At 41.2% G+C, this 13508-nt stretch overlaps 2 protein-coding genes across 3 annotated transcripts in view; one reads left to right on the top strand and one right to left on the bottom strand.

The window, feature by feature from the left end:
• Positions 1-409: 409 nt before the first annotated feature.
• Positions 410-3983, top strand: LOC6540788 (protein obstructor-E). 2 transcript variants are annotated; one of them, XM_001968807.3, is made up of 2 exons: positions 410-654; positions 3159-3983. In XM_001968807.3, the coding sequence occupies exons 1-2, from the start codon at positions 600-602 to the stop codon at positions 3854-3856; spliced, it is 753 nt and encodes a 250-aa protein (XP_001968843.1). In that variant the 5' UTR covers positions 410-599; the 3' UTR covers positions 3857-3983. The 2 variants fall into 2 exon arrangements, with proteins under 2 accessions (XP_001968843.1, XP_015015099.1); XM_015159613.2 differs by lacking the exon at positions 3159-3983 and adding an exon at positions 2257-3070 and having other exon boundaries at positions 413-654.
• Positions 3984-4091: 108 nt separating this feature from the next.
• LOC6540742 (neuroguidin) overlaps positions 4092-13508 on the bottom strand; it is a 39884-nt gene continuing 30467 nt past the window's right edge. Inside the window, exons 2-4 of the mRNA XM_001968806.3 lie at positions 7122-7789; positions 6868-7055; positions 4092-6809 (exon numbers count right to left, since the gene is read on the bottom strand). Of these exons, the coding sequence (XP_001968842.2) occupies positions 6676-6809; positions 6868-7055; positions 7122-7789 (990 nt within the window). The 3' untranslated portion in view covers positions 4092-6675. The remainder of the gene's footprint in view (positions 6810-6867; positions 7056-7121; positions 7790-13508) is intronic.

The raw sequence follows: 13508 nt of genomic DNA, 5'->3' as shown, positions 1-13508 counted from the left end.
CTGACTCATCTCAAGCGAAAGCGAACGTATTTATTCCTTATTTTTAAGACACTTGTTCAAGAATCTGACAAGTGCTGAAGCGGAAAAAAATTGCCAGAAGAAAGTATATTCTAATAATGAAATATCATTATACAATATATGTTTGGAATAATGGAAATACCCAAGGGTTTTTAACTTTACCTTTAATTGCCAGTTGCAATCATGTTTCATTGCTGTCGAAATGTTGTGCCATCCGATGTCTTTTCGTTTATTCGTTATTTATTGGCAAGTTTGTTTTTATGGCAATTGAGCCTGAGACTACGACGGCGACAGCAAAAGCTGCTGCGAATCCCCACCAGGTAGGGGCAGATCACCAAGCTCCGGCGACGTTTCGGCTCGCTCCGATGATCATCATCCAAAAGAGCTTCAGCCTGAGCGTCAGCTTCAGCTTCAGCTACGAATGTGAGGTTACCCAGTTAATATCTGCGCTGCGTTTCTAGCGCAAAACAGTCGAAATTGTCAGCTCGTTGGCAGAGCATCGCAGTAGCTCTTCCTTAGTTAACCTTTTAGTGACCACTTTGCCTTCGGCAAACAGAACGAGGATTTATACAACAGTTAAAATGGCTAAAATCTTAATCAGTGCTCTCTTGTGCGTTGCCATGTTTGGCTCAATGGGTTAGTATACTATAGTTTTTTATATTATATGCAAAACGAATGACTTTGGCCACAAACTTTGCTGCTGCTGTACTATAGCAGCGAAAAGTTCCAGAAGGTGACACAAACATGTGCATATACGTCAGCACAAAATTTCAAGAAACATCATTTCGACTCATTTCATCTTTAAGAATTAAGGATTCAAAGTTGCGGCTTCGAATTAAATTCTTTTTGTTTCCATTTAAGTAAATTCGTATTTTATTCAAAAATGTGCCAAGACCCACATATTCCGTATCTGAATGTGGCACTATTTGCAATTGTTCAGTTTTTCAACGCTTAAAACTGATACTCATTCGACACACAATACCAGGAAATTACGCGATCTTCCAAAGTAACAAAAAATTGAATTTAGAGAAATGCAAGGAAGGCTCAATAAATGCCAGTAACTATGGCCATCGTGATGGCCAATATGTAAAATCCCACCGCAATTTCATTGATATTTCAAGGTCACCAGGCAGCCTTTTCAGAAATTTGATTCACACGCCGAAGCGGGCAGAGAAACATCAGTATTGCATAATCTTCGGCTGGCACCAATGGTCCATTGTGTGGAACGGGTTTATCTCGCGGATAGCGGTCAGACATGTTAGGGAGCTTGGGGCGACAGATCCATCTCGGTGCGTGCTCAGCCGGTTGTGGTGACCTTTAAGCGCGTTTGCACCTCTTTCGATTCGGTACGACATCTTTACTGTGTCAGATCTCGCGAAAAACCAACGGTCACGAATCGGATTTCGAGATGGACGTCACGTTTTTAGTCAAAATGTATCTGAGCTCAAATGTGGATTAGTATTTGCATGTTTATTGATTCAAATAATTTAGTTAAGCACAGGGGAACTCGTTGAAACTTAAAACTTATGGCAGAGGAAAGAAAATACATAATTAAAAACCATACAAATTATAGGCAGAATGCTCACAAGATAAATAGTATTCTTATATAAATCGGCTTGATATTAAATTGTTCCGCCTATAATTAATAAAAGCGGTTAGTGACGTCAGTGACAGCAGCTAAATATGCCCATTTTTAAACTGGTTAACATGGCAACAGGTTTTTAATAGTGCAGGTACTCGAAAATAGCAACCCTTCATGTGGGATTTTACGATTTATTCCTAAGATATTTTGCTTTTGGAATTAGATGGCATTGTTAGCAAACAATATGGTTTGTGTGCATTCCTGACAGTCCCAACAACCAACTTCACAAGTCCCATTCCCATTACTTCATCCAAGTCCCTGGCACTTTTCTTCAACGCAAACTTTTCACTCTTACATCGCATTAAGTAAACATTTTCGAATCACATTCGCGGGTTCAACAACCGGGGTATGTGCCCACCAAGTCATTAAAGTTTCAATACCCGGGTGTATGTGTATGTAATGTCGCGGGAAGGCGAGAAAATCCATTGTCAAGTGGCAAGCTGCCCTGCGGCAATCCCACGACTCGTTGATCATAAAGTACGTATCGAATAGCTAAAGCAAAAAAAGAGCCAGTTTCCCATCATAACTCATTAGAGGTAAGCTTGCCACTCCAATCCCCTGGATCGATATTAATCGTCGTACGCTATTTCTTCCAGCTGCCGCTGCCGCCGGCGGATGCAGGGAGGCGAATGGCACCGCTCCCGTGTCCGGATCCTGCGATGCCTACATTGAGTGCAAGAACGGCGTGGCCGAGGAGAAGCTCTGCCCCGACGGTCTGCTGTACAACGAGAAGTCCACGGGCTACCCCTGCGGCTACCCGATCGACGTGGAGTGCACCCAGGGCCAGGCTCGCCTGCAGGCCGCTCAGCCCACGGATGAGTGCCCCCACCAGTTTGGATACTACCGCATGGGCGATGCCAGCCACTGCGGACAGTTCATGAACTGCGCCGCCGGCCGTGGCTTCGTGTTCGACTGCCCCGAGGGTCTGGCCTGGAATCCGGCCACCTACAAGTGCGATTGGCCCGATCAGGTGGAGGACTGCGATGCCGAGGCCTTCCTGGGCTTCCGCTGCCCGGCACCGGCACCCAGATCTGAGCTGCTCGGCGAACAGGAGGCGGACTACACCTTCCATCCGTCGCAGGACAACTGCCAGGTGTACTTCATCTGCATCGAGGGACGTCCGCGTCGCATTGGATGCGGCGAGGACCAGGCCTTCAACCAGGAGCTGAACCAGTGCGACGACATCGAGAACGTGCCCAACTGCAGCAGTGCCATCCGCGAGAAGGGTGCCCAGATCAAGGCCGCTCGTCTGCATGCCAAGAAGAACTAAGTCAATCGAATCCAGTTGTGATTTTTTCCCATGCACAGGCCTTTTGGCGATAGGTTGCTCGAGTTTTCTAGTCTGTAGTTAAAGAATTTGGCAAACTGTTCACATTTTGCTCGTCGAAATAAAAGAAAGGAAAAACGAAATCCACCTAAGCTTTCTTTAATCTAACTTGCTCCTAAATGATATGCCATCCTGCTAATAACCTGCGTGCCTTTTCTTTTTCGATTACAGCCATTGGCTCCCCGGAATGCCCCACGCCCAATGGAAGATTTGCGTCGGGTGAACAGTGCGACTCGTACACAGAGTGCCAGGATGGTACTCCCGTGGAGAAGTTGTGTCCGGACGGCCTGCTGTTCCACCAGCGCACCAAGGCGACCGGAGAGTGCACCTACGCCCCGTACTCCACCTGCAAGGAGCGGGCCCGCCTGCAGCCCGCCAACGGAACGGAGGAGTGTCCCCGCCAGTTCGGCTTCTATCCGAACGGCGATGCGACCAAGTGCGGCGTCTACCGCAACTGCGCCCACGGCGTGGCCAGCCTGACCAAGTGCCCCGAGGGATTGGCCTTCAACGAGGAGACCTACCAGTGCGACTGGCCCGATCTTGTGGCCAACTGCAACGCCGAGGCGTACCTGGGTTTCAACTGCCCCGCCGCTGATTCAGCCGATGATAGCGCTGCCGCCCCAGTGGACGTCAGTCCGGAGGGAGAGCTGCGCTACTATCGCCATCCGCAGACCTGCAAGAAGTACTTCGTCTGCGTCAACGGACATCCGCGCCTCTACAACTGCGGCAAGTATCTGGCCTTCAACTCGCAGTCGAAGCTGTGCGACTTCTACAACAAGGTGCCCGAGTGCTATGCCCTGCTCAAGGAGAAGCAGCGCCTGAAGGCGGAGAAGCAGCAGCCACCACAGGTGGCTCAGCCGGAGGCCTAGGCTCTTGGAGAAGCCGATGGAGTCTCAGAGGCTGCTATCCGTACACTTCCTGTGCAATAATTATTATGCTGTAAATATGTAACTGCTTATTGGTTATGCAATGAATAAATAAGTAATCTATGTAGAAGTGGATGTACCTCATTATTTGAAGAATCACTTTCGAGTAGAATTTATTCTCCAATGCTTTTTCCACTTGCCACACTTATCGAAGATAAGTGTTGAATAAAAAACTTCATTTGGTTTCTTGAGTTTGTAATTTATTATCAGTTTCAGATTTTCCGTTTTTTGAATTTAGTGTGTTAGTTATTAATAATAGGTTTCTTACTAGTACTGGTAGATTAATTAAACTTATATTATATTACATAAGTAAGATGGCAAACCACTTCCACACGTTTAAGCATTTGTTTGCGAACTCATCATGGTCGTTTCTTCACTCGATTATAATTTTTACAACGTCTTCATTTATTAAAAAAATATTGTTTTTAAGAACCAATTTTAATCCGCAGTTACGATTTTGTTTTGGAAATTATTTAAGCTCGAATTTCGTATTGTTGATTAAAAACATTTATTCTGTATTTATCACTAAGTAACCAATTAATTTTTGTTCAGAATTGTTTAGGACCGCTTAAAACTAAATTCTTCATTTATCCTTTTGGATCCGATCTCTTCCGTTTCCTCTGATTCGTTTCTTCTTTGGCTATAAAAATTAAATTACATATAGGTATTGTTTTTTTGAACTTTTGCACTATTCTGTTGTAGATGTTTTTGCTGTTGTGTGAGTATCAGTTTGTTCGTTACATTAAATTACAACAAATAATTGGTAGTTAAGTTAAGTTTATATATGCTTTTACAAATTTTTGTTTCACTTCGATTCATATCATTTCTTTCTTGCTTTGTGGTGCTTGGCTAAGGCGACTTTTGTTTGGTTGTTTTCACTTTGTTTTTGTTGTCTTTACATTTTGCAATATATTTAACTTTTGTATCCGTTTTCATGCTTTCCGCTTTCTTTTACATGTACAGAAATAAACAACTTGCACTGAATGAAAACTAAATAAATGATATTTCGACGAAAAGGGTAAATTCTGAAAAGAAAAACAAATGTCTTAGTCGTTTTAAAATTTGAGCTAGAAATTCGGCTATTAAAATTATTTAAGTTAATACACACACTTGAGAAAAAGTACATATCCTTTCATTTCATTGTTTTTGTTACATTTTGGTTTTCATTTTAACATATTCAGTCTTTCAGCTTTTAACATAAATAAATTAATTAAATTAATTTATTTAATTACATTTAAAACATCATGCTGCTTGTTGCCTGTAAATAATTTTGAGTTCTATTGCATTTATGTGGTAATTTTTCAGTTGTCTGCCTATCATTGCTTGTTTTTAAATTTATAGCCAAAAAGGTTTTTCAAAAATTTTGAAGAAATTTTACATCCTTAGTCAAAGTTTGTTGTAGAAGCCAAAAGTTTGGTTGCTCGCTTGCTGCCTTCTTTAACTTAAGTCTATTCTATATATTTTTTATCATTTACATTTAATTGTATTAATTATATGTTTGGTAATATAGTTTTTCAACTACTCCCCTCGTCATTCTTTTTTTGCGCTTTCGAATAGCTTTTCCTCCTAAACTGGTTTTGCTCTGTTTTCCCAAACGTTTAAAAACTTTTTTAGTGGACGTAGAATCTCTTTGCTTTGGGTAGTTCAAAATGTGTCGCTTAATTTTAGTTAATCGATATATAAGAAATATATAAAATTTTGTGTCTAAATTCAGTTGTTTTTAGGAGTTTTTTTTTGTGAAAACTAAAATACCTTCTCGTTCACGTATTGCTTTAAAAGTTTATCAAATACTCTCCGTTCAATTAAAAGTTTTTTATTTTCTTTGTTTTTGGGTGGGGCTTAAGTTATTTTAGTTTTATATAGTATTTCCTTCGATCATTGCTTTAATATACGTCAACTCAAAAGATTTCTAAATTTGTTCTCGTTTCGCTCGTTTCTTACTGTGTAAACCGGTCTCTTGTTAAGGCATCTGCATTTTGTCACTGAAGTTGTGTTTTTTCTTTTGTTTCTAGTTTGGTTTTGCATTTTTACAGAATGTTTTAACTGCATTGGAATTTGTTTGTATTTTAATTTCAAAACAAGATGTTCCAAAATATAATATTAATTTGCGTTTGCCCAAAGTTGTTGAATTTTTTCTTTGACTCCTAAAAACAACGAAATATGGTTTTTGTTCTTTACGATTAATTTTGCTGTGCCTTAAGATACAATTTCGTTTTTTTTTTTAATTTTCGTTCACTTTGTAGTACTGTAATAGACAAAGTTTCACGTTTCCCTTTGTGGTGAAACAGGGTTTAATTGTTAAAATTTGGTTAATTTCGAATTAAATTTAGGTCTCTGAATAAACTTAAACTATTAATTTTGTGGCCTAACTTTACAATGCGCATTAAGTAATTTTAGTATGTTTATTAAAAGTATTAATTTTTGCACGCAGATAAGCGCTTTGCTGGATAACCATGCTTAATTGGTAAGCTGAAATAATCAAAAATTCTAAAATAAACTTACAAAAATAAAAACACTGTTTTTTTTTTAATAATAAGAACATTTTTATAAAAATTCATTTAATTGTAAATTGCAGAAACTTAACATTACGAAATAAAATATAAATGAATAAGAAGCAAAAGTAAATGTCAATCAAGAATTAAAATAATAGGAAACTTAACTTTTTAAAGCAATTAAAAACATATAGAACGGCATAAAAATGCCTACACTTGTTTTATAACCTAAAAATGTTCTCACTTAAATAGGCTACTTTGTGCTCCCAATTAATGGAATTTTCGCTTTTTACCACCACGTTTTTTCCCCTTTCCCTTTTTGGCCAGTTTGCGCTTTTTGCTGCCATCACCACGCAGGGCTGATTCCCGACTAATCTCCCCAAGAATTTCATCGCCAAGTGTGCCTGCGAAATGATAAGTCGGTTTTAGGATCTGATATTAGGGAGGCGTAATGGAACATACCCAACGTGGTCAGCTTTCGCTGGCGATGCTTCTCCGCCTTGGTCACCGGCAGACGCATCAAATAGGTCTCCTCGTACTCCTGCTTCTCCTTCTGAGCGTGGGATAGCAGCTGCTGAGCACGCGAGCCAGATGAAATCTCTGTAGGAGCATCCAAGTATTCCTCCTTGAGATCTTGCAGCATGGAAGACCTGGTTTTAAAAGAGACACACTTTGCTGTTGAATGGAAACTAGTTGGAAACGGTGGTCAAACTCACGTAATGGCCCGCTTTTTGGCCCGGTCCAGTGCCTTTTTCTCCTTGTCGGCATCGCGTTCATCGCCGTCGTAGTAAACGGGCTTGATGCGCGGTGGCACGTACACTCCGGACTTTCCGGCTGTTGCCGCTTTCCGGGGCATTTTCGCTGCGCCAGCCTCATCCTCATCCTCCTCCTCGTCGTCGTCGTCCTCCTCATCGCTGTCGTCTTGTCCATCGTCCTCATCTCCACCTGCTCCGCCTGCGCTGCTCATCATGTCATCCGGGTTGGGCTTGTAGAGTATGGGATCCGTACTGCTCGAGACCCCAGTGGTGGCTGTCTTTACCAGTTTGTCGATCTGGTAGCGTAGCTTGTGGTCTATGGGCCGAATCTTCTCCAGCACAGTGCGAATCTCGATCAGGCGTTCGATGGAGGGATCGCCCTCGATGGTCTCGCCGGAGCATTTGCGCAGCACCACGTAGGTCAGATTGATCAAGTAGTCGAGCAGCATGTGGTACTTCACCTCCAGGAAGCTCAGGCCGTACTCCGTGGTTAGCTCGCCTCGCTTCACCCGCTGCAGCATGCCCTCCACCAAATCTGTCACCTGCTTCACGTTGCTGTTCATCTCCCCCAGCAGCTGAATCGCCTGCGGTATGTCCTGGCCCTGTGCCTCGCAATCGTAGTCCAGTGCCTTCAAGGACGAGTTGAAATGCGAAAGGGAATGAGTATGGGAGTCATAGGAATGACTGATTTAAGTGCATCAAGTACTAAGCTATGGGTTATACTAATTCGGCGCTGTATCAGCTTACCATGCTCGATTGCAGATGTGTTCTAATCTCAGCCCGTAGCCGGCTATTTCGGGCGATTCAACGTGCCACCATATATGCAAATGTTTTATCGCATCTACCCCTTTGCCCAGTCAAGTGTCGCGCTACTCATTTGCATATTTTATTGGTTGCCATTTAATTATTTGCATTTTACAACATTTTTGCCAGCACACACACACACTCCACCGCCCACACCTCTCACCTCGTGGGCATCTGCTTTTTGACCGACCCGGCTTATGTTGCATTTATTTTCAATTAATATTAATAAAGCAGGCGGCCAAAGGCAGTGGGAGGCAGTGGGGCTGGGAGATGGAAGTAGGAGATGAGGTAGGCGCTGCGGTGGAGACGGGTTTGCATGTTTTGGATATTAATTGCAAAATAGTATGGAGAGCTCATTTTTCATATATTTGCTTTTGTCATTTGCGGTCTGCATATTTGGCTTGCAGTATACAAAGCAATTTACCAAATAATTATTTCGACAGCAAAATTGCTGGTCAAGTGCAGAAGAACCCGCAGAATTTATTTCAAATTCTATGTATATCCTTATTAGCGAATTATTTTAATTGTATTTTGTGGCCATGCTTTCACAAAGGACAACGTGTGTTTTAGACAAAGGAGTTGCCACGAAAATAATTATATTTTCTCTTTAAATATTTATAAATTTTGCATCAAAAATGTAATGTATGTGAACATTTTAGAAATTTTGATATTTATTATTTAGACTAGCGAATAGAGGTATTATTAAAAATAAAGTATGTACCTTTTTTTAACAATAACAAAAGGTTCTGTTGGACATAGTAGACTCCATTTCATTCCCATCTAAGTTGACATCTGCAATTGCACTGGTTGTCAGTGGGAAACTAATTACGCGACGACGAATGTGGTTATCATAGCGAATAGTCACTGTAGGACAAACAAAGCGTTAGATAAAACGCAGGCATAGTCTAGCGGCGAAAACGGCACTAGCCAATTGCAGAAACCCAACCACCACGCACAGATGGCCAAAATGAGATGAGATGAGCATAACGAGGCATCCATTTTAGGCTGGAGCTCCGTCTATATGGGACCTGCCAAAGAAAAATAAACCAAATTGCAAACTGCGGACAGATAAACAGGCCACCTAACCTCCGCCTGAAATGATTTCAAATTCTAGGGGCTTTTGTGTCACTCCCAAATGCACCAGGCAAAACAATGCAGTTTTTGCAATTATTGCAGTTGTTGCAATGCTGTCGATGTTAAGCATTAACAGTTATTACGCAATGCATTTCATGTGCATGGCCGCGAAAAAGGGTCCTTTTGGGCCAAAACCAACACATAATTCGCCCATAAGTAGGCAATGCAAGTGCAATGGAATACGTACCTAGGATCGACCCCCTCTGCATATATGTACACATGTACATATGCATTTATATACACAAATAACCAGCCGCACTCCACCGACTGACAAAGGCTGGAAAACACGAATAAACAAACAATATTTCGTGGCAATTTTTCCGTTGCATGAATAAAATATATACTGCAATTTCTGTGGGTTTTCCAGCCAGGTTATGACCGTTCATTTTATTCATTTCTCTTTCTCTCTCTGCGGCAATCCGCTGAATTTAATGACAACATTTGATGGCGTCTGCCCCATTCTACGCCAATAGAAGCCCCCATTTTTCGCCAACCTCAAGCGCAGCTGCACAATTTCAGTGGTGCCTAAAATAATTTGGGGGTAGGACAGCTTCATTTGTACATATCCAATTTATTTTTATACTATTTTATGCAATAATGTCATAAATAAATGTGTTTGCGTGTGGTTTAAGCCTCGCGTCTGCGATAATTGCGCAAAACCTTTGCATATTTATGGGCTGAAATTTGTATTGCATATGCAATTTTCGACAGACGACATACGATGAATGTATTGGTTATCGCCAAAAAATAAACAGAGGTTTTATGCCAATAATGAGGGTTTTACGTTTGTGGTTAGTCCCATTTGCCTATGATTTTGGTAAGCCCGACCCTCTCTCCTTACGCTTTTTACAAATTTATTTGATAATTATATTCAATAAATGTATTTGCAAGTAAAATATTGCGAAATAAAATTAGTTATTTGTAATATATTACACAGCGAGTTGTTTTAGTAGACAAACGCATCAAAATGGTCTCCCATAATCCATAAGAAATAACAAACTGCCGGCCTTAAATCACAAATTGGCGTCTAAGTGGGCAAAATTGGCAAAAAGTGGGCAGGTGTCGACCACATCAATGTCAGCTTGGCGGACATAAAATCACTGGGAAACACTTTGTTGCCCATCAATGGCATCACTGCAAGCCCAAGTCAAGAGCTGCGAAATCCTGGCAGTTTAGAACTGCAAATGAAGCTACCTATCCCCACCCAGCATTTTAAGCGCGTCAGCCATTGCAAGTGTTCAGTTTTCCCGATGGCAAGGGTTTTGTATCGCATACACGGCGAGGCCCATTAGAAATCGATTGGCATAACTCAAAAATTGTGCAAATTAACGTTAACCCAACGAACCAGCGACCAGAGAAACTCCGCAGAGCCCGGTGGCAATGCACTTAAAATAAAAAGGCTTTCAAAAGACGTTAGTTTCATAACGCATTCGTCTTATACCTCATGCCGTTTTATAACCTTGGGCTAAGTTAGAATATATATTTTAGATATATATATCAATAAATCAAATGATCAAAAATCTATCCTAAATATCGTAAAAGCGGTCTCACTTTCGGTTTCAGTGTATCCGGCGATGGAGATGTTCTAGCCGCAGGCCGGCTCTAAACCGCAGTGAAGCACCCAAACACATGGCCACCCAGAACTACAAATCCTGTCCTCCAAAGTCTGATGTCGTGAATATCCCCCACAAAGGGGGCATCCAAATATATGCGATTTTTGGTGGCAAGTGTCGCTGTCTTTGTTGCCGCTGCAGTTCGTGGTGTTGACGTTGTGCAATGCCAATAACCGAAATATTGATTGTAAGTCATGGGTAGAGGGTGCAGATTTCGCGTTGTTGCACTCACAGAAACATATACATTTGTTTTTAAGGGAAAAGAGTGCATTGATATAAGGAAGTATATTACATGTTGCCATTAATTTCTACTCTTTTTAAGATACCTTTTAATTATAGGCATTTGTAATATAGAGTATCAATTAAAGTTATGTTTTATGCAGGCTTCTAATTATAAATATCAAAATGTAACACAAATTATTGCACATTTTTCCTGCCAATCAGCAATCTAATTATAAACAAGTATGTATTAATAACAATTATACGTAAACATATACGTCTGATTCCAAATACGTATTGCAATCCTAGTAGGAAAATATTCCACATTTGACGTTGACATTACATTTGTTGTGGCTCGCGAGTTGGATTTGCGTGGGTGGATTCAATTGGGTTTGGTTTAGGTTTGGGTTTGAGTTTGTATCCGGCAAAAACGGGAAATGAAACTGCTGTGGTCGAGCCAATGGAAATGTGAATCTGCACGACGAGCTCTAATTTTAAGCACAAAAACAAAAATGTAATTTATGAAATGGCATTGCACCATGCAGACACCATAATTTTCCGCCTCGATTCGCAATTGGCCATTATCAATTTCAGATTTATTTATTCAAACCCCACCGACCAAATCGTAAGCGATTTTAAGGTCCATTATTTATTTTAATAATTGGCAGGCCCAAAGGAGTATAAAAATTAAACAAAAATAGCTAAGTGGATTGGTAGCGAAGGCTGGGCAAATAAATTGTAAAAAGTAAATACAATGTACAATGTACATTGTGCACAAGTATCTATGTAAAATGGGGCGAACGTTAAGAAATACAAATATAAAATAAATATTCTTATAGAAGGAACGTTTTCTAAAAGTGGTTAATGGGCTAAACAGTTTGCTCAACATACATCCACTTTATAGGGTTTTGGGTTCTCGCCACATTTTTAATTCGGTTGCTGCATCTGTAAAAGAATTTTCGCTTTGAATCCACCAATATGCACATTCCAATTCCGTTTCCCCCTGTTCGTTATTATTTAAAAAATACAAATATTCCAGGCACATACACCAAACGGAATGGAGTGAAACGAGAAGCTGAAAAGCAAGAAATCAAGAAAAAAAAGGAACGACACTGCTATGAAATATTGCCAATCAGAAATGAAACCGAAAATAAATCGATTGTTGCAACAAACGCACATAGCACGACAACATGGACGCCAACATGGACAACAACAACAACGAATCAGACTAGCCATGGCCAAAAAGCAAAACAACAACCATATGTCATTGGAGAAAGGCCGAAAGAGTCGGAAACAACACGTTCCCTGTCCCATTCCCCCAAACTCTGCGTTACGCGAAAAAGTGGGTGGCCTTTGGGTTGGGCAACTGGGTGGCCCAAGTGCAGTGGGTAGTGGGTAGTGGGTAGTGGGTCGCTCCGCTGAGTGATTGCCGCGTCTGCGGGGGTGCAAATTGAAACAGAGTTGAGCCTGAAACGATCCCTGAAACTCTCGACCAGCCCACGGATTCACCCGTTATGGCATCCATGTGTTGTCGTTGCTTCCCCGCTCGTTTGGGCCCAGTTCGTGTCGCTCTGCCGCTCCTGGCCAAAAGCCTCGCGGACCCAACAAGCGCGTCGAGTGATTGGGTGGCACGGGGGTGGCACCGGGGATTGGGGATTGGGCATATGGGTTTTGGGATGGAGGCTGGCTGATTTCCGCCGCTGCACGTTGCATTTGCATGTGTGAGACATAATTGGACAGCATGGAACGTGAGCACAGCAGAGACGCATTGGGTGGCAGGCACAGTGGTCCAGAGGAGCTGGGACTCATTTATCTAAAATATGCTATTTTATATGCCTTCTGGTACATAGGTTTATCAGGTTGGGCATAGTACACAACTTCCATATAGCTGTGATCGATATTTGTTCGATTCAAACTTCCAATTAGAAGGCCAATCTTAATTCGTATTTGATACAGCACCCCATCTTAAAATAAAGTGTCTTCAAACCAGTGTTAGGGTTCCACTATCATCAGTTTTCTTTGTGGCATTCACTGTTTTGTTCTCTTTTATTGCGGACCTTTGCATATTGATGAAGCTGCCGACTCAACCCCTTCGCCAATCCTTGTTGGCCAGTTTATGACAGAGAAAAGCTAAAGGCTCCCGTTCTCGGGCTTTTGAATTACAGGACTCTTGGAACTGGGACAACCTGTCATTGAACAAAATCTGGTCAAAAGAATATCGAACGCTTAGACCTAATTAATGTGTACTAATACTTTTAGTGGTTTGAGTTGCTAAATATATTCAAATGTTTATATTCCTCTTAGTACGCTATGCTTGCATAACCAAATTCATTTGCAAATTTAGTTAAACTTTTAGGAACAGAATACTCAAAAACATAAAGTCTTATGATCTATCGCATGCCTGACAAAATGCCCCTCTTTCAACGAAAAAATATATAATGTACAAGTTTATGTGCGCCGAGTATCTGACAAACAGCGTTGGTTTTTCTGGGTGTGTAGATATTTTTGCACGTTGAACAGAAATTATTTATAAAATACACAAAACACAATTGTGTACACACAATATATAGGATGCAGG

This window comes from Drosophila erecta, unplaced genomic scaffold (assembly GCF_003286155.1).
Source record: "Drosophila erecta strain 14021-0224.00,06,07 unplaced genomic scaffold, DereRS2 tig00000055-arrow-pilon, whole genome shotgun sequence".
NCBI lineage: Eukaryota > Metazoa > Arthropoda > Insecta > Diptera > Drosophilidae > Drosophila > Drosophila erecta.
This window is presented reverse-complemented; position numbering and strand designations above follow the sequence as displayed.